Below are 20396 nucleotides of genomic sequence, written 5' to 3'. Positions count from 1 at the left end.
TATTTAACTGTATAATTGGAAAATTGATTGTTAAAATATAGTTATTAATCATAAACAGATACTAAATTATAATGATTTCACATACTTTTGTTGTGTATATTTTGATATTAGATATTTGGTCAAACCGCGATTGAATATGTACCTGAAAGTTATATTTAAAAAAAAAGATATTAGAAATTGATATTATGAAGTTTTAAATTATGAATGAATAAAATCAAATCGTTTATCTCGTGTTTGTAGATGATCTAAAATTAACAGATATAATAATAAAAATATATATCCCAGTATCATACAAGCTGTAATTTATAGTAATTTATCATCAATAAGTAGAATAAAAATATGAAACATATACTTATTCATCTAACAGCTGTCTTTGTTTGTATATAGCGTAAAAATATCTCAACTAAATAAAACTTAAATACAAACTGTAGTTGAATAAAAAGGTGTTATAGGTAGTATTTGATCTAGGTGCTGTTGCTTCCCAAAATAAATATGTAGTAATGTTGGTTGCGTTACGTAAATATCTATGTATTTAACTGGTCTTATAACTGTGTGCATTTGTATGTTTAGCTTTCGACTATTTGGTGCGGGCTGTGTTAAAATTGTTAAGTTAAATATTTTGTATGTTTTGTAAATTTGTATTTACCTAGATTTGTCATGCAGTTAGAGTATAATCTTAGTTAGACAATATCGTTTGTTCATCACTTATCTAAGACCACATTGAGAGATTATTATTAAAGTTCACTGAAATAGGCATTGTTATTATCACTTGGTCCAATGTATTGATCCCTAAATTCTTGAATATTTGTCAACATAGATCGGAGCTTGTAGCTTATTGAAAAATACATAAGTACAGATTCTTACTATGTAATTTTGAGGTTATGCCTTAAAATTATTGCTTACTGTTATCAAGTCATTAGCACATTTCACGAATATTCAAGAAATTGGAAAACAATATTTTTCGTTTTATTCTTGGTTATGTCTATGAACCATAAAATTGTGAACATAAATGTGTCGTTACAATTTATAACCAGTGATTTCATGCTTTTACATGTTTGTTTTTGTTTTCTTTTTATACTTGGTCAAGTTTTTTTTGTTAAAGTTGTATTTATTTTCTAATATTATGTTAAAACGTCTAGAAATTACCAATATTTGTCGTTATTCAAATATCATGATTTAACGCCATCTAGCGGAGAAAAATTGAATTGTTGGTAATGTCTAGGCCTTTTATTATTACTGTTGTCCTAAATCATTACCTGTAAAGGCAATTCGTGATATTAGGAGCTTTTGTTTGCCTTTTTATTAAAACAAGAGTGATGCACTCATTTCATCTCTTTCTGACGTAATCGGAAAGATAGGGATGCAACTAGTAGTAGTCGTTATAGTGATGTGATTGCTTTGTAGTTAGTCAACTATGGGAACTCGGAACCTAAAGGTTTAGTTGACAAGTTTGCAACTTTTATTATCTGTAAAAAGCATTAGGTCGTTATTTGATGACGCGATTATAATTATTGTGTAAATAAAAGGATTAAAGTTCGAAGATTTGTTTTATTTTTTGTATAATTACTTACTACCCGGTTGAGTTAACTGCGCACCTCGAATTAGAATGCGACTCCCTCGCACTCATCCGTACATCTCGCGTTCGTCCAAAGCGTCGATGTGACGTCACGGCCGCCGGGTGCGCATTTAGGCGGTTATCACACTGCGCCGCGCTTCGCCGCGGTACGCGGGACGACAGATTTAATCATTGTATGCAAATACCTCAGTTTGTATAGAAAACACGAGCGGCACTTCACACTGACAACGCGTCTGCGCGCGGGATTTTTTATATGAAATCACGCGCTCCGCGGCGGAGCGCGGCGCAGTGTGATAACCGCCTTAACTCGACCGGGGTTTACTATATTCCGATAACGGCAAAAGTATATGAAATTTTAATTATAGCTATTTTCGGTTTTTAATATACCACTTTTGCTGTTAACAGTTTTTGATACTCCAGCTTCTTAAATGCAATTCTGTTTGTCAACGGTCATTAAATGTTATTTCCAATGTAAAACCTGGAAAAGAGAAATTATAAACAGAAAACATAAACATTGCATATAGAAATAAATAATTGTTTGGTGCAAATAATTGGACAAAGGATCAATATTATCTTTGGTGCACGAAATAACAATGAGAATAAAAAATGGAAGTTTGAGGTCCCTACATGAGTAGGTAAATGAATCTGAAAATTCATATACATATTTAAATCAAGTTATTATAGCGGTTATAGGCTTTCTGATAGACCAAAAAATTTTAACTGGCGAAGTAGACGCGGGTAGAAGGATTTTTAGTTAATTTGGTTGAAAGCACAAATCAAATGAAATATCTTTATTCAGTTTTGACAAAATTTTCGCACTTATCATTAGATAAGTGCGAAAATTTTGTTTGTTTTTTTTGTTTTTTTTGAGCCAAAGCTCCTCTTTTGATATCCATTAGGATATCAAAAGAGGAGCTTTGGCTTTACATAATTAGTGGCTTTGATATCACCAATATTTTGATGTTTTTATGGTTCAAAACCAATGAAAAATATTTCTCTTTATAACAATTATAGAGTCACGAACCTTTTTTCTCTTCCTTGGCTTTTTCTTCTTTCCCTTGTTCCGTCTGCGAGTGAACTTGCTATTGGGCCGCTGTTTCTGCGGCTGTTTCCTCACTGGGGTCTTACGTATGAGGTGCAGGATTCCTGGAGGTACCAAGGTTTAAACTTTATATATTTGGCTGAAAAAATCCTCTAAAACAAGCGAAAAATAAAAAAACGAGGAAGTACGCTAACAATGTCGTAACTGGTCCTAACCAAACTGGAGAAAAGTGAGTTTACACTGGCGTTCGACTAAAGGAAAGTACCTACGATTTCCGTGCTTCGGCGAGCATGTTAAGTCCGTGCAGTAGGTATTAGCTGTGGTACTAGGCCATAACAACCGTTCCTACATTGATCACCGTGTACCTACATGTTCGTTCGTTTGTTCGTTTCAGCCGAAAAACGTCCACTGCTGGACAAAGGCCTCCCCAAGGATTTCCACAAAGACCGGTCCTGCGCCGCTCGCATCCAGGCACCTCCCGCGAACTTCACCAGATCGTCGGTCCACCTAGTGGGAGGCCTGCCCACGCTACGTCTTCCGGCTCGTGGTCGCCGCTCAAGAACTTTCCTGCCCCAGTGGCCATCAGCTCTACGAGCTATGTGCCCCGCCCACTGCCACTTGATTTGTGCCTACATATGAAGAGCAAGTAATTTTTAATGAAAATCTCCAAAAACTGGGAGGCGTAACCCAGCATCGGACAGTCAAATTACCAAAAACCGGGTTAGACTCATTTATCATCATACCCGAACATGATCGTATAGATAATCTTTTATGACTGACTGGGTCACGAAGGGAAGCATAAAAATAACCGGCTGAACCAGGGCAAAACAAGTTATGAAAACGCTGTCTCAACTAACCGATTTTAGGTCATATTCCCATCATACGTGCGTTTAAAAACACGAGATCGTTCAAGTTCATGACAATAACGAACCCCCTAGGACTGCCATACATAATATAAGGTGGTAACATTTATAATTAACGACTGTAAACTAGGTAGGTAATATCCCGAAGATTCGTACCTACCTGTTAACTGTAACTACTTTTAGCCTAAATCCTCGTGGATTACTAATCACTTCCTATACTCGAGGTAAGGTTAATTTAATATGCCTAGGCGACCGATTGTCCACGTTTGAACGAAAAGAAATGTAATAAAAAACGCGTATCGGCAGTACTAGCACTAGTGACCTGTACCTCTAGTACGAAAAACTTTCGAGTTCGTTTCGTTTGCGTATTCAAAGTGTCATCGAAAAATTTTGTATGAAAAATTAAACAGCGCCCCCTAGGGCGGCTATAATATAGGGGGCGCTGTTTAATTTTTTATTCAAAATTTTTCGATGACACTTTGAATACGCAAACGAAACGAACTCGAAAGTTTTTCGTACTNTGAAAAATTAAACAGCGCCCCCTAGGGCGGCTATAATATAGGGGGCGCTGTTTAATTTTTTATTCAAAATTTTTCGATGACACTTTGAATACGCAAACGAAACGAACTCGAAAGTTTTTCGTACTAGAGGTACTGTACCTCTAGTAGGAAAAACTTTCGAGTTCGTTTCGTTGTATTTTTTATGAAAAATTAAACAACAAAAAATTTTGTATGAAAAATTAAACAGCGCCCCCTATATTATAGCCGCCCTAGGGGGCGCTGTTTAATTTTTCATACAAAATTTTTCGATGACACTTTGAATACGCAACGAAACGAACTCGAAAGTTTTTCCTACTAGAGGTACTGATTGAGGCTTGAGCTAAAGAATCTACATTCAGACAATAAAGTACTTTCAACTGGTCACGAAAATTAGCTTCATTTATGAAAGCTCCTTTGATGCTACGGTAATAAAATTCTTTTTTTCTGAACGAATGCCGTAGACAGGCTCTAACCGAATAAATTAATTACTTATTCCACGATTTAGCTTAAGCTAACGAGTGTTTTGTTTGCCACGAAAGTCGGTCCTTGTCCAAACCAAACAATGGGGGTACGGAGACATTATCAAATGCTCTTTGTGCGTCACGATACAATGACACTTCAGATCCGAGTGTGTGGTAAATCATGTATTAAAATTCCTTGCGATGTACCGTGATTCATTTATTAATATGTAACAGGTGATGCGACAATGCGCGTAGCAATGTACCAATAGGTACTACCAATGTACAGTCAGCCGAAAGTAGGTTGTTTTCGTAGCACCTGAACAAAACGCTCTACTTTAAATTGACTGAAAACAGCATTAAATGTAAACTACCTACTACTACAGTCACTATCATACCAGTTATTCCACATACGACTCGATAATTCTAACTCTAAAATATCAATTATATTTATTTCTGACCATAGCTTTAATACCTGGGACCAGGGTCGAAAGTACAAAACCAAAGTGACTTTCTAACATAACGTTAAGTAAGTAAGTATGGTTAAAATAACAAATTAAATTATAAAAGATTAAATTGTTAATTTTTTATACTTGAAATATGCCATGCCTCCTTGGATCATTAAATAGAAAAATGAAACATAAAGTGGTACTTACTTTTGTGCAAATCAATTTTGCGTAGATGCAAATTTCCCAGACTCACTATACATGCAGAATTAGTCGGCGAGTAGAGTTTAGAAAGCAAGTTGTGTACCTAGACGTAAATACTAAATACATAATATACAGCCTCTGGTTAACTAGTTACTATGTACACTGTGAACTATGCTACACTTTCTTTTCTTCAACTAGCTACTTACTAGTAAAAGTTATGTTAATACCTACTTCATCAATATCTAGTAGTGAGTGAAACAACGCGTGGGTTCAATCGAAGAAAGAAACTCTACATTTTCTAAATATTTATTAAATATTGACTTCCTTCATGCCAGTAACTGAATACATTACTGCACAAAGCTTATGTTTAATTATCCCTTATTTAAATCACAGGTTTTTAAATACATCAATAAGAATTTTTTATTCCGAGTCAGTAAAATAACATTTATTTTCAGTTTTTGACCATTAATTGTAGAGGTCTCTATTGCATAATGTCTGTCTATCTAATATAATAATATGTCAGTTTACTGACTTAGAACTAGGTTCATAAAGTAACATCACGATACAAATTGTGTAATTTGATACACCTCCTATGTATATTTTTTTTCTTTGGATACATAATATGTACTTACATTAGAATCTGTTAAAATCTATCAAATACTTGACAACACAATTAATCAATTACGCTACTGTAACAGGCTACATTATTAAATTATAAAGTTGCTAGCTACGATTATTTATTAGCTAGAATTGCTAAGTGAAATCAAAGTTAATAAAATTAACATCAAGTGAACATGAGTCTTGTATTTCCAGGAAAATAGGCAATTATGTTGTTTTGCTACAAAACATTCAGGTAATATTTTAATTTTCATAGAAATTAACGAATTTTTGTAATATTTTCAAGGTTTTTCAACGAAACCTTATGATGTAGTGAAATATGATTTCAATTTTCATGGAAATATAATAAAGTTACACTTAATTGATAAATTAATTTACCTTTTGTTAGAATTTTCCCCAAAAAATGGTGGAACTAATTAGTATATTGGGTTAAACTAGAACTAAAAGGTAACTACGTTAATTAATATACAGTGCACTATCAGTTAGTTTGCTAAACTCAATCAGCGCCAAGGTTATTGCTGTCCACGTCTACTTCTTCAACTTCCTTACCTTGCTGGGAGTCGAAGTAGCCGTGTTTCAGGTAATACAACAAGGGGTAAGGAATCTCCCCATATTCCTGAGGAGTTTTGCTGTCTTCCAACTCGTTCCTCGATACCCCAATGGAGATATCGGAGCAGGCCCCAAACTGCTCCTGGTTGCCGCAACCAAGTCCTTGGGTGCCATTCTTACAGTCGCCCCAGTTGTTCCCTGCTGTGTACCTCCACTGAAGAACGCAGTGGTCGCAGACTATTCCTGGAGGGAGTCTGTAAGTGACTTCATACTTTATACTACCCTTTTTGGGGTAGTACAGCGTCCCTCCTTCTTCAAGTTCGAGGATATGTCTGTCGAAGCACTCCTGGTGGTTGTTGTTGGGGTCTGGACAGAGCTTGAAGGTCCAGTAGCCCTGGTGGGAGGTGGTGAGCTCGACGGTGGTGGTGATAAGCGCGCCGGGCAGGTGCCGGCTGACGATGACACCGGTGCCGTACACCCCGCCCAGCTCGTGAGGTCTGGGCTCTTTTAAGTCGTACGCGTCGCCGCAAATCCCGCATCTGGAAGTTTGAAGGGTTACTCTGATCTACCATTTAAGTCAGATTACGAATTTGGACCGACGATCTGGTAAAGGTCGCGGGAAGAGCCTGGATGCGGGCAGCGCAGGACCGTGCATTGTGGAAAACCTTAGAGGAGGCCTTTGTCCAGCAGTGGACGTCATTTGGCTGAAACGAACGAACGAATTTTCATGTGATTAGGCTGTTTTTGATAGAGCATCATCATTTCAGCTACATAACGTCTACTGCTGAACGTAGGCCTCCCCTAATGATTTATACTTTGGCTGACTGGATGCAGTCTGCATTTAGTGCCTTCTTGCTACCTTTATAATGTCACCTTTATAATGTCCATCTTGTGGGTAGACGTCCCACGTCATTGATCGATGTGAAACTCTAACTGGGACCAGTTAACAGAAAAATCTAAGAGCGTTTGATAGTTTACTTTAACTCTCGTGCGAGTAAAAGAACCGCTTCTCCTTCATCCTAAGGGATAGAGCTGACAGTAGCCTACTTACTTTCCACCGTTAACCGACCACTGATAATAAAATCCTCCGCAGTTGAGCCCGTCGTCGTCATAGTTGGGCTCCGTATCGAACCCATATCTCCAGGCTGTGGCCCTGGAAGGCGGGTCCAGGACCCTGCCGTGCCCTCGCACCTGGCCCACCGCCGACAACGCCAGGAGAAACAGCAACATCTAGAAAAACCAGCTCTAGTTATCGATGGCACCTTAGATGTATTACACTTTTGTTGAAAAACACCACCTATTGCAACTAAGTAGGTACCTACATAAGATCCTCCCACAGAGCTTAGCTTGATATGATGATGATTTATGATGTCAAGCTAAACTCTAGATCAGGGGTTCCCTAACTTATTTGAGACGCGCCCCCTTTCGACCATACAAAAAATTACACGCCCCCCTTCCTCCAGTCAAGATTATTTATTGGTCGCATCGAGCAGTCTGGAATGTATTTTCTCAGCGGTCACAGGTTTTTTATACTTAAGTAGGTACGCAGATGGCCCCCCTTTAAAAGTCTTTGCGCCTCACCTGGGGGGCGCGCCTCCCACTTTGGGAACCAATGCTCTAGAGTCTAGATGATTTTATTCGTATCAGTATCAGAATTTTATAACCTACGTAGCTAGGTGCCTAACCTAACATAGGGTCAGAAAATCCGAATCGTCTGAGAGTTCAATTTTCTAAACACGAAAACGGCTGGAAGGTCTTGTCTGGTGTCCGATCTAAAGTAAACTTATAAAATCACTTTTTCTCTTACGAATAAGTAATTCGTCCAAGATTTTTCCCCAACTTTTGCCTATTGAACATTGGTCGTTTTGATTTAATCACTCCCAAACGATCTTTGAGGAGACGCTCTACATTTCCGTGCCAATCAATTAGGTACGTACACGTAGGTAGGTACTCGTAGTCCGAATAATTACGTTTAAACCTACTAAACATAACATTAGAAAAAAATCAATCAATTCCAATCTACAGAACAGACACGATAACTTAAATTAGGAAGGTAGACCTGTGAGTAGATTGCGTAAGTTTTTTTAAGCGATAAATCGTGTGGAAAATCAATAAAAAAGATTTCCATTGTTATTTTTTATGATTTAGCTAATTCGCGGTTACCTAATGACAAACATTATTATGATAAAAATCGAAGTAATTAAATAACACAACAAACACAAATATTATTAACTTCGTGGTTACATCTGAAATTAAAATGACCATTATCTTTTTTAATCGGCTAAAAATGGATACCTAATAGTACTTTATTTATTTTCATCGTAGATAATACCTACCTTCCTACGTCACCAGAAGAAAGTAGTTCAAAATCTATGAATATAATTCTAAGAAAATCTAATTGAAAAGATAAGCATTCGGAATCACCAAACCACTTACGCATAGGATCTGCAATTGAATGAAGTGCTCTTGATGATAAACATCGTATGCAAATAACTTTCAACTTACTGTACGCGATACAGTGTGGTATAGTTCAGTAGTCCCACAAAATTCTTGAACAGTGCAAAAAGCCTAACTTCTTCTTCTGAACTCTAGTGGGATGGAGTAGGTAATTATAGTAGTAGGTCACAAATCGTTTCCACTAAGTTTCGTACTAAGTTTCTAACATGACTCTATCATGCTAACGTTTCTTAACTTTTTATCTGAAACACGAACTTTAAAATTAACTGTAATGGTAACTGTATAATTTTTTTAAATAAACGTTATTATTATTTGTATCTCTCCTGTGGATAATCACGGCACGGAGGCCGGTTCTTTTGGAAGGCGTTCATGGGGATACAGTATCCAACATGAAGAGGCCCCTTCGAGATACGATAATGTGTTGGGATGTGTACACCTAGCGGATACTATCTCTGCCTGCACTATTGAGGAGATAAAATATGTGTGAAATAAGTAACTTATTTTGACTGCAATGTGAAATGTAGAGAGCGCATCAGTTCTAATCTAATTATGGAGTGAAGCTAGTGGGAAAACGCCATTCACCTTCGGTACCCCCGTACCGTTACCTTAAGTTTGAATCAAAAACATTATTTTGTATAGTTTTTCTAAAAGATGTCGTTGAGCATGAGAAAATATACATACTTATGTGGGAAGAATGTGGGAATGGGAAGTGTGTGAAGTGAAGTGTGATGATTTTATTTGAATTTGCGATTATTAGGGACGGAGCTATAATTGATCTGGGAATAATTAATTTTTATGTTAAGTTTCGGCTTTTTTTCACTCTTAGTCTATTATTTTGTTAGTCAATTGTCATCCGCTTTGCACTGAAGAGAAGCCCCTAATATCAAACTCCGTTTTTTTAATTTTCTTGTAGACACAATGATATTTTAAACTTTCCTTGGGAAAAACTTGGCTTGTTGTCTGCGGATCGACTGTAGTCTCCACAGGAGTTGCAGCAGGGGAAACAAGGAGAGTTAAGTAATAGTATCGACACCTTCAGGTTCAATTGTCGTATAAACCATTTTGGCCAAATGGAGTTATATATACCATTTTAATCAGAATTTTTTTCTCTATCGAGCTGTATATTCGAAATATTGAAATTCGCTAAAAAAATTTTTATACGCCCCAAAAAACTATAGCGTAAAAGATAAATAAATACCTTATAAACAGTGTAAAAACCGAACGCTTGTTTTTGGTATTTTTGTTAAGATGTATCAACCATACATTTTTTTAAGCCAGGACGTAAAACTCTCTCGTAATTGAAAATGGTTTTTACGCCTAAAGACATGGCGTTTTATGTCCAGATTCAACGTCGTAAATCCACGTATTCAATATGGTAATTATCTGTTTCATATTCATATTCATTTATTTATTGCATCACATAAAATATGTATGTATGTACAGTAAGTAAGTTTTTCTTATTTATAAAGTTAAAGAAAGTTGATTGTTTCTACTTTTAAAGATAATAACTAGATATACACCGTGTTACTTTGCATTCTTGCCATATTCACAGAGATAAAAGTAGGTAACAATACCTATTATTTAAGATAAACAAGAGACTCCCATAAAGAAAGTACACTAAGATTTTAGTAAATTTGGTTTTTCAGTACAAATTGGAATAAACCAATTTTGTCTCGCACGTTCTACAGGTGCAAGTGGAATAAACCTAGTGGGCGTGGCCTAGTTCTTAATTTTATGGCTTTGGGTACCAGCCTTTTTATCCAGTCATAATAACTATTTTAAAATACTCTTCAGTTGATTTCAGATTTTCCTTTCTACTTTACGGGCTTAGGACCGTCAAAAATACGTAATAATTAATAGGGTTTCAATTAATTTACAACATTGTACCCTATTTTTACAAATTAATAAATTAAGTATGAAATGAAATCACCTTATTCACAATTAATTATTTATTCATAAGTTCCTACTTACAAAGTTTACGTACTGCGAAGCAAGTGTTCAAAGTGTCCTCCGTTCTGATGAAGGCACAGTCTAGCACGGCGAAGCGTAGGTTTTTCGCTTTAGTTTTCGCAACACATAAACGTTTTGTATCACAGTTTCACTAAAACAATCCTTTCATGTAACGCGTTTACACTGTTTATCTCTTCTGCGCATACCAGTCGTTTCAAGTCACTCCAAAAATCCATTGGTGTCAGGTCCGAGGATCGTGGTGGCCAAGCTACTGGACCCCTCGTCCAATCCACTGTTCACCAAACGTATTATTCGCGCACTTGACGTCCTTATTGTGGGGGAGCACCATCCTGCTGGTAGTAGAGCATTTGGTGTAACGCTAAGGGTACGTCATCAAGCATTTCGTCTAAGACGTTTTGCAGACACTCCAAGCACCATTTTGATTAAATTATTCGTTGTTTGAATACGCTTCAGACATTTTTGTATTATTTATGACGTGATTTGTGATTGATGAATTTCTCAGTTTTTTACAAGTGTCAAAAAGACATTTTAAAGACAATAGATTGCAATAGATATTTAAAAATACAATAAAAAGTAAAAAAGTCTCCATCGCCATCGCCAACAAGTGATGTGCATGCGTTACGATAATTAGTGGTGTGTTTAACAGATTGTCGATAAAATAAAATAATCAAGATTAAAAAAAATTTTTTTCGGGCATTATTTTTTTACGGATTTGTGTTCAGTATCAGTAATATAGTAACCTCTGTAAATATGGCAAGAATGCAAAGTAACACCCTGTATAAGGTTGCTTTCCAGGTTTAGACTCATACTTTAAATTTTCCCATAATCGAAGAATTACTGTATTATATTGAGTTGAAATGTCGGGTGACGTCACTTTTGAGTAAAAATTCTACTCAAGAGTGACGTATCGCGCCATTTCAACTCGATGTAGCACTGATATTATTAAATTATGAAAGAAAATAAAAAATATGAGTCTCATATTTTCTAATTATCTGTTTGACGGACAAATAATTAAAATTTTGTCATCTAGCCTATTGATCTCGACTAAATGTGATGAATTCAAGACTTTTAAACAAAGAAAACGAGCCATAGTGTGCTCATTTTATACCCTTTTGAGATGCTCTGTAATAGTTTATTACTTTACAAGTACTCCAACTTTTAATTATTGCCAGTAGTGGTTACTTTTAGCTGTAATTTAAATTTGGGTTTCTTGTAAAGATATAAATTCCTTAGAGAAATTCTCAAAAAATTACAAATCCTTCTCCTGAGCATACTGCGGCTCTTCTCTTCATGCAAAATTTATCATAACCAAACGAAATCAATATGCGTCAGCAGAGAACCAGGAAAGCTGTCTTAATGTTTTGCTGTAATTATATTTTTTTGTTCAAAATTTATGGTGATTAGTTTTGTTTAGAATTATTAGAAATATTATTTGTTTTGCCATAATTTTCCTGCAAAATTGTAAAAAAAAATGTTATTTTTCGTATGCAAGCAAATTTATTATTTCTACCTCAACCAAATATAGTTTTTACACTGTTAAATATCTTTGTGCAAATTCTCTAAACAACAAAAGCCTGGAAATAGTAAACAATACATTATTTACATACATAGTTTTAATAATACATTTGAATAAATCACTTTATCAATGGGTATATAAACCAAAAAAAATACTTCTAATGGTCTTTAAGCCATCGATTTCAGTCTCGTGTTTACAAAAAATTCAAATACGACGTAAAGAGTTATTTTTAGGTCAAATATAATGGGTCGTATAAACCACCGAGTGCCTTTTTCAACGACGTAACTCCAAGCTAACTTTAAAACTACTGAAGATGCCCATTTTTTAAATATTTAGACTTTTTCATCGCAAAAATTGAAAAATGTTTTCTCTTGGACATTTTTTTATAACTTCTCAAATAAAAAAGTTACGAATTTTTTATTAAAAAAAAAATCGTTTTTTGGCTCTCCTGAAAAGTAGGGTTTTGGTTTATACGACAATTGAACCTGAAGGTATCGGTATAAAAACGCACAATGTTATGATTGATAGGTTACAGATTTGCACTAGAAATGATTTAATCCTAGGAATAGTAGAACACGTATGAGAGACTACTGTTCCATCTTTGTACACTGTGTCGTATTACAAGTATGAATGAATGGTACTCAAATTTTTGGACAAATGACTTTCTATCCTTTTCGTTTTCTATTTAAAAAGCTTTTGGCTAAAAAATTATTGAATTTTAAATTAAGTAAGTTAAATTTTAAATGAAGTTTAGAGTTTTTAGAAATTGTAACATGGCAATACAATTTCTCACCATTGCTTCGCGACGTCCTATGTAAGGCACAAAGCAGCAAAGTAGGTATGCGACTCAATATTATCAAATGGATCCCAGAGGAGTCCATTACCCATGGGACTATTGGAGTCTTGGTGAGGCAACACAAATTAAAAGGAATATTTTACAAATCACTTAACAGAAAATAAATGAACCTTACCTTTATAAATTTCGATCACCAAAAAACCGAACTGTTAGAAACGAATTAGCTTGATAGATAGGAAACTTTGATTGAATTCGATTCGTTCAGCGTTTCCGATTTATACTTCGGTCGTCTTCGGCTTATCATCGACGATCTCATTAAAAGATAACGGCAATCAAAACAATAGTCATACATTTGAAGTGGGTTATCCGACGCTTAGGTACATGGGATATAAGTGGGTCTATCTGTCTATTAAGAAAATTATTTCAATTAGTAACGTAAAATTAGATACGTCTTACACCCGTATCTATTCACAAACGATGCTTGTTTAAGTGAAGCAGCAAATCGAAAGCACAGCGTTGAATAGAGCTCTGTGATTCGTTCGTGTATGACTCTGTGCGTCCACGCGCACTGTGAGACCTCATAGTAATGTTTGTGAATACGGGCGTTACCTATTCACAGCATCAATCACCCTACCCCTTTTACTTATCTTACCACTGTTCTCTCCGTAGGTGGTCTGAAACAGATCGCTTCATGGCAATAAGACCGCCTAAATGTGGCGTCTCTTTTGTGTATTTCTTTCTTTTCTTACAATATCTCTCTATTAATCATCTTGGTTTTACCTAACTGAAGGAATCATTGGGTAAGGTTTATGTTATTCTGTGGTGTTTCACCAGTAGACGTTCTGTGGCTGAAATGATGATGATGATAATGATGAAGGTAATCTTGGTCTTACAACTATTGGAACACTTGTTTCAAAGTTAAGTATTGTTATGTTAAGTATATCTTAGGCAGTTATTTCAATAAGTAGGTATGCCCAACTAAATTATTTTGGAAAATTCGAGCGGCAAAGATATGAGATTGAAAAATGGAAAATTGTATTAATTTATGAGAGAACTTTCAAATCCATAATAAGCTTTAAGCATAAGCTTTCAATGGAATTTGATTCACGTTTGTATAATGATGGAGTTGTTTGCTTAGTAAAGGACGGAAATATGACACAGTCTCAGATCATAGAAAGAGGATAGATATGAAGTCGCGCGTAACTACAACGAGAACCAGTGTCCCCACATTTCCCCCACCACAGCTCCCACACACACATTCAACTGTGTAAAAACAAAGCGACTGAGAGTCTACGACAACATGTGCAACCGGCTTAAAAGTGCTGTGATTGGCCAAAAGGCGTGCCATATGGCCAATCAATGGCAGAGTGACGTGACGAACACTTTGAAAAAAGCAATTAGAGAGAAAAAAGATAAATGGAGTCGATAAGATATCGATACTTTAAATCCTGGGGGCAAGGCTCGAAATTGGTTTAAAAAATGCTTGTATGAAAACCTTTTTATTATTATACGTTATTATTATGTTCTTTAACGATTTTTGCATAAAGGAGTCAGTTCCATTTTGTATGGACGAAAAACTCAGAATCAATTATTGGGACTAAATGAAGTTACCTTATATTAATTTACCCCAACCAAAGCTCAATGTCGTTATCGATGGAGTATAGAAGTTATAGACTGACAAAGTTTGTATGAAAAGTCATGGGTTAAGTAGGTACTTGCGATTTTTACCAGTATTTACAATATTGGTAATATATTATTATTTACTTTAATAATAATAACAGGATCACTGTAATTATTATTAACTACTATCGCGCATTAACTTTTTAATTATGGCGAAATTCGTACCGCCTATGTTTATCAAAAATAATGCCTATATTAGGCTTTCAACTAGCTCTTATAGTAATTACATAGTTGACAGTTACTAATCCCTTCTACTATTGTTATTGTTTTTGTAAAAACTTAAAAATCGCAAGCAACTCATGATTTTTTCATTCAAAATTAGAAAATAGAAAATAATAATTTACTTCTATTTATCGATAATAGGAAACCGTATTAGAACACGAGCCCTGCACTATGTTACGACCGGCACATGCGGCCGTACTGTGTATTTTCACGCGTCAGTGGATATCGGAAGAAATAAAATACATTGCGCAGTAGTTACGCATGACATAAAGTGGTTGCTAACTAAATCGTCAATGTACAACGTGTTTGAATTTTTATCACCACTAATTTCGATATCGCAGTAAATGTCACGGCACTGAATTCGTTCGTAAAAATGTTTAGTTTTTTTTATTTATAAGCAAAATACCAATGGATTTGCAATACTTACATGTGGTAAATCACTTCATTGTTCCTGTAGTTCTTCGTTTCACTTATGTTATTGCACGTTACGACGCATTATCCAACAATATCGGAGAACATTTCCTCAGTACGACTGAATCGCGACTAACCTGGCGTCGCGGGTGATGTTTGTTTCTGGGCATATCGCGGAGACACGCGCCACGCCCCCGTTTCACATCTATTCCCTTCTATGATCTGAGATAGTAAACATGAAGTATTGTCGACTGGGGTCTGTGACTCACTCACCGCAGACAGTCAAACAGACAGACAAACGTTTCAATGTACATTTTTGTATATGGAAATATGCAGTATGTGCGTAGTTACGATTTGTGATTCGCTTGCTAATTTCAACAAAGGGTTTGTATCGTTTGTACTACAGATAATAAAGCTTGTTGGAGCTTTGCCCGTGGCTTCGTCCGAGTTAATTTTTGTATGTCACAGATAAATTTAATTATGAACTTTAAAATGAACTTTAATGTAAATATGAAATTAGGTAAATACTCGTATATTTATTATGGAGCACGTAGGCAGTGGACTCATTTCAAAAACTGAGAAAAACACTACTTTTACCCCTATATTTTTCTCTGGGTCTTAAACTTACTCTATACCAAATTTAATTAAATCTGTTCAGTGATCCATCGCAAAAAGGTAAAAGCTAAAATCCAAACGGACAGACAAAATTAACTTCGCATTTTATTAGTAGTACGGATTAACGGTGTAAACGTTTTGCACAGTCAGCATAAAAAATATCTGTACAGAGAAATTGCTTATAACTTGTCATGATGACAAATAGGCATTTGAATTTTTTGGGTTTTATAAGAAATACTGTGGAGAGACTTTTGAGCACTTTCACTGTATGTAAATTGGCCTTTTCTTTTCACTGCTCTCTATAATTTGTGAAAATAATATTCAGCAGTTTTAGTCATCCCCTTACTGTTTAGATATTTTCTATTGTTCTTCTGTTATTAATGGGTTCCGGATGGTGTGATGAAGGCTATGAACTTACTATTAGAATAGTGGTAAAAACTATAAAAAGTTTAGTTTAGTCATAAATCGTAGAATCTAATATTCAATATACCTACCTAGCTATTTATTTTCTTTTTTGTTTAACTCTACATTTTATATATCGGTTAATTCAATTTAAACGTCACTTTTTTAATCGTCTTGCATAAATAAATGAATACATGACTAATTGTCATATCAACTAATCAACAGTAAAATATGATGTTCAGTAATTAATTGTGTGCGAGTTAATTTAGATTTGCGTCTTAATTAAAAATAATTATCAATTTACGTAGCTGGAACTTGAAAATGTCAAAAATATCATCACTTATTAGGAAATTTAAAGAAAACTGTTATTGTATGAACAGTTTTGTTGTTGATGCACTTTTCTGTAAAGAAAAGTTATTAGGCCTACCTCTCCATTTCACATGCTTTCTTTGTACCTTAATAAACGAGACACTAATGTAATTACAATCATTCAAACATCAATGCCACTGCATTTTATGTTATATTTTTATGTAACATTTAATAACTAGCTTTGTCCGTAGATTAGGTACGTGACATTCGCCATCGATTCGAATTTGACTACGAAATACAACTAAATTGTAACGCTTTTGGACAATAGACCAATCAATGAACACTAATTAATACCGTAAAAAACACACAAATATTTGCGTTTTTAACTCTTTAGCAATAATGTTTAATTTCAATTTTTTACAACATTACCGATTCCGCTTCACTACGCTATACGACAATTAAAACATCAAACATCTTACGTTACTTGTAATTCGATGCGTATTAGCAAGTTTATTGTCGACTGTACAATTTGGTTTCCTATTTATAAATTATAACGTCCAATTAACAAATAGAAAGCATCAGATCCATTACGAAAGAAGAAGAGCAAACAATATTCAGTGGTTGACTCCACATTTTCCGCATAATTTTCTTTGCTCCAGTTAAACTATTACCAGTTTTCTTGAGAATGCGCGCGCGCTTGTATTTGTCAACTGCGGTAGCTCAACTAATGAGTTAATTAGATCTCCGTGGTCTAGTGGTTTGTGGTGACTCTATCAGTCTAGAGTTCTATTCCCATGTGGGGCACACAAGTTCCTTTTTGTAGTTTTTCTTTGTGTGTAATTGTATCCTAGCTTAATTAGTACTTTTAGGCTTCATGAATTTGATTAACGAAAAAGATAATTAATTTTGTGCTTTTCAGGAATCTTTGTCGGTAAATATACACAAACAATTAACAATCCTTTACAATAAGTGTTATCAGATAAAAATTGAATACGAAACATGGATTAATTATGCACGTTTATGATTTTATAACAATGACCTAGTTTTATTTATAATGTAATATTACTAATTTAGATTAGAAATAATTAGAACCGGGTCTAGATTACGATCAGTATTTCTTATCAGTAGTTCCGATGTCAAGTGATAACGTGTACCAGTGTACTACAAGTTATTGATAACATCGCAATTAATTACCCATGCTCTTCTACAGGCTGTTCAAAAACTGTAAGGATTTTATAATTTAAATGACAAAACACTAATTAACTAATTACCTAGGTCTAAATTTTCATTAAAAATATATTAGTTATTGAAAAGTTTCAAAATTTTTGGTTTTATAATACTTCAGTATTCTATAGACTCTATCTCAACAAGTGGGCCTCAGAATGAACATGGACAAGACAAAAATCATGTCTAANGACGATATCGTAGTCATGGCTGAGACCTTGGAGGATCTAGGCACAATGCTCGATGGCCTCAGTAGAGCCTCTCAACAAGTGGGCCTCAGAATGAACATGGACAAGACAAAAATCATGTCTAATGTCCGTGTTGCACCCACTCCTCTGAAGGTTGGAGACTCTACACTCGAAGTTGTCGACAATTATGTATACCTGGGACAAACAGTCCAGTTAGGTAGGTCCAACTTCGAGAAAGAGGTCAATCGTCGAATCCAACTCGGATGGGCAGCGTTCGGGAAGCTTCGCCATATACTCATGTCCGAAATACCGCAGTGTCTCAAGACGAAAGTCTTCGAGCAGTGTGTGTTGCCAGTGTTGACATATGGATCCGAAACGTGGTCGCTTACTATGGGCCTCATAAGAAGGCTCAAGGTCACCCAAAGGGCGATGGAGCGGGCTATGCTCGGAGTTTCCCTGCGTGATCGAATCAGAAATGAGGAGATCCGTAGGAGAACCAAAGTAACCGACATAGCTCGCAGAATTGCTAAAATCAAGTGGCAGTGGGCGGGGCACATAGCTCGTAGAGACGATGGCCGTTGGGGCAGGAAAGTTCTCGAGTGGCGACCACGGGCTGGAAAACGTAGCGTGGGCAGGCCTCCTACTAGGTGGACCGACGATCTGGTAAAGGTCGCGGGAAGAGCCTGGATGCGGGCAGCGCAGGACCGTTCATTGTGGAAAACCTTGGGGGAGGCCTTTGTCCAGCAGTGGACGTCATTTGGCTGAAACGAAACGAAAATTCTATAGAACTTAAAATAAAACAGTGTTTACTTACAATGTATCCAAAATCACTATCACAAAATATAGTTCATGTAAATCGCCGGCACCATTTGCCGCGCGGATGGTAAACTTCACAGTGTTGCCAACTTAACTCATTTTAAACAAAAACTTTTTTCACAGGCGCGCGAAAAAATATTATTTTCCCAATCGTTGTTGCGGTTGTCGTCGGCCGTCGCGGTCCGCGCCGCACTAATCGAAAAATGGATTTTTCTGCCCTTTCTCTGTCGATTTGTTTACTTTCTCTCAAAATCGGGCAAGCCGCGAACTGTGCCTCATCGGCTTCGACGCGGAGTACTTGCATCCAATGCTCTATGATGGTTTTCCGAAATAACTAGTGTCTCCAGCTGACTGTTCTGATGAGCTGTTCTCATTACCACTTGGGTTTCTTTTATTAAAAACACGCAAAACTTTCAGGACAAACTGTTTTTCGACAATATGAAAATTATAGTATTTTATTTAATTTTAAACGCCGGATTTTTTTGAAATTTTTGATGTGCATCTGCACCCTCTACTACCAAAAGTTATCGTTGTAAAACGTATTACGTGCCTTTTTATGGTTTGAAGATGTTTGAAGTGAATGTTAGTTATACTGGTTATAGTATCTCTCTAGATAACCTGAAAATTGGTACGTCGCGGAAAATTTTGCACATCCTGTATGAAATGTCTTATCTACCTCTGTTAGGAAGACTAACTACACTCGCGAGCAAAAGTATGGAATCACCATACTTGTTCCGAGCGATCGTAAGAACTAAATGACTAATAGAAGATAATTAAAAATGGTACCATTTTAAAGGTAATGTTTTACACTTTAAATTGATAATATAAATACATACATAATCATTCAGTTCTTAAGATGGCTCGGAACTAAACACAACGGCGTGATTCCATACTTTTGCTCGTAAGTATTTATCAAAAAAGTATAATTGCGCACGCGTCCTAGAAACACATGAACAGTGTGGTGATCTCTTTTAGTAGAGTTTTATTTAATTAAAATATACAATCCGACGTTTCTGTAATCTATATAAATAAAAATGTCTATACAGGGTGTTAGGTAAATGGGTATATGAGCCGACACTAGCCCATGTTAACATGGTCATATAAATGATATTATAGTGAAGTCAGAAAATTGATATCTTCATTTTAATTATTTTAATTTTCATACAAATCGGATTTTATAAAATTTATTTTGTATGAAAATTAATTTATTTAATTAAAAAAAATTAAAATGATGATATTACATTTCTGACTTCACCATACCATTTATATGACCATGTTAACATGAGCTAGTGTCGGCTCATATACCCATTTACCTAACACCCTGTATAAATAAAAATGAATTGATGTTCGTTAGTCTGATTAAAACTCGAGAACGGCTGGGCCGATTGAGCTGATTTTGGTGTTAAAATGTTTGTCGTAGTCCAGGGTAGGTCTAAACGGTGAGCAAATAAGGAAAGATTTGCTTATTTATATTGCTTTTAAGGCGGAACAGAG

At 35.6% G+C, this 20396-nt stretch overlaps 1 protein-coding gene across 2 annotated transcripts; it reads right to left on the bottom strand.

Annotated features, from left to right (window-relative positions):
* Positions 1 to 1980: 1980 nt before the first annotated feature.
* Positions 1981 to 19053, bottom strand: LOC114350334 (uncharacterized). Of its 2 annotated transcripts, none has more exons than XM_028301092.1 (5): positions 18901 to 19053; positions 7347 to 7525; positions 6296 to 6834; positions 2601 to 2722; positions 1981 to 2054 (listed from the first exon to the last, which is right to left on the bottom strand). In XM_028301092.1, the coding sequence occupies exons 2-5, from the start codon at positions 7523 to 7525 to the stop codon at positions 2037 to 2039; spliced, it is 858 nt and encodes a 285-aa protein (XP_028156893.1). In that variant the 5' UTR covers positions 18901 to 19053; the 3' UTR covers positions 1981 to 2036. The 2 variants fall into 2 exon arrangements, with proteins under 2 accessions (XP_028156893.1, XP_028156892.1); XM_028301091.1 differs by lacking the exon at positions 18901 to 19053 and adding an exon at positions 13211 to 13308.
* Positions 19054 to 20396: the final 1343 nt, after the last annotated feature.

Source organism: Ostrinia furnacalis, unplaced genomic scaffold (assembly GCF_004193835.3).
Source record: "Ostrinia furnacalis isolate ACB-3 unplaced genomic scaffold, ASM419383v2 OfSCF0867, whole genome shotgun sequence".
Classification (NCBI taxonomy): Eukaryota; Metazoa; Arthropoda; class Insecta; order Lepidoptera; family Crambidae; genus Ostrinia; species Ostrinia furnacalis.
This window is presented reverse-complemented; position numbering and strand designations above follow the sequence as displayed.

Coding starts and splice junctions, on each gene's coding strand:
- LOC114350334 (XM_028301092.1), bottom strand. CDS start 7,525: ATGTTGCTGTTTCTCCTGGCGTTGTCGGCGGTGGGCCAGGTGCGAGGG. Junction 6,835..7,346: donor TGGTCGGTTAACGGTGGAAA/GTAAGTAGGCTA, acceptor TCAAACTTCCAG/ATGCGGGATTTGCGGCGACG. Junction 2,723..6,295: donor CTACTTCGACTCCCAGCAAG/GTAAGGAAGTTG, acceptor TGGTACCTCCAG/GAATCCTGCACCTCATACGT.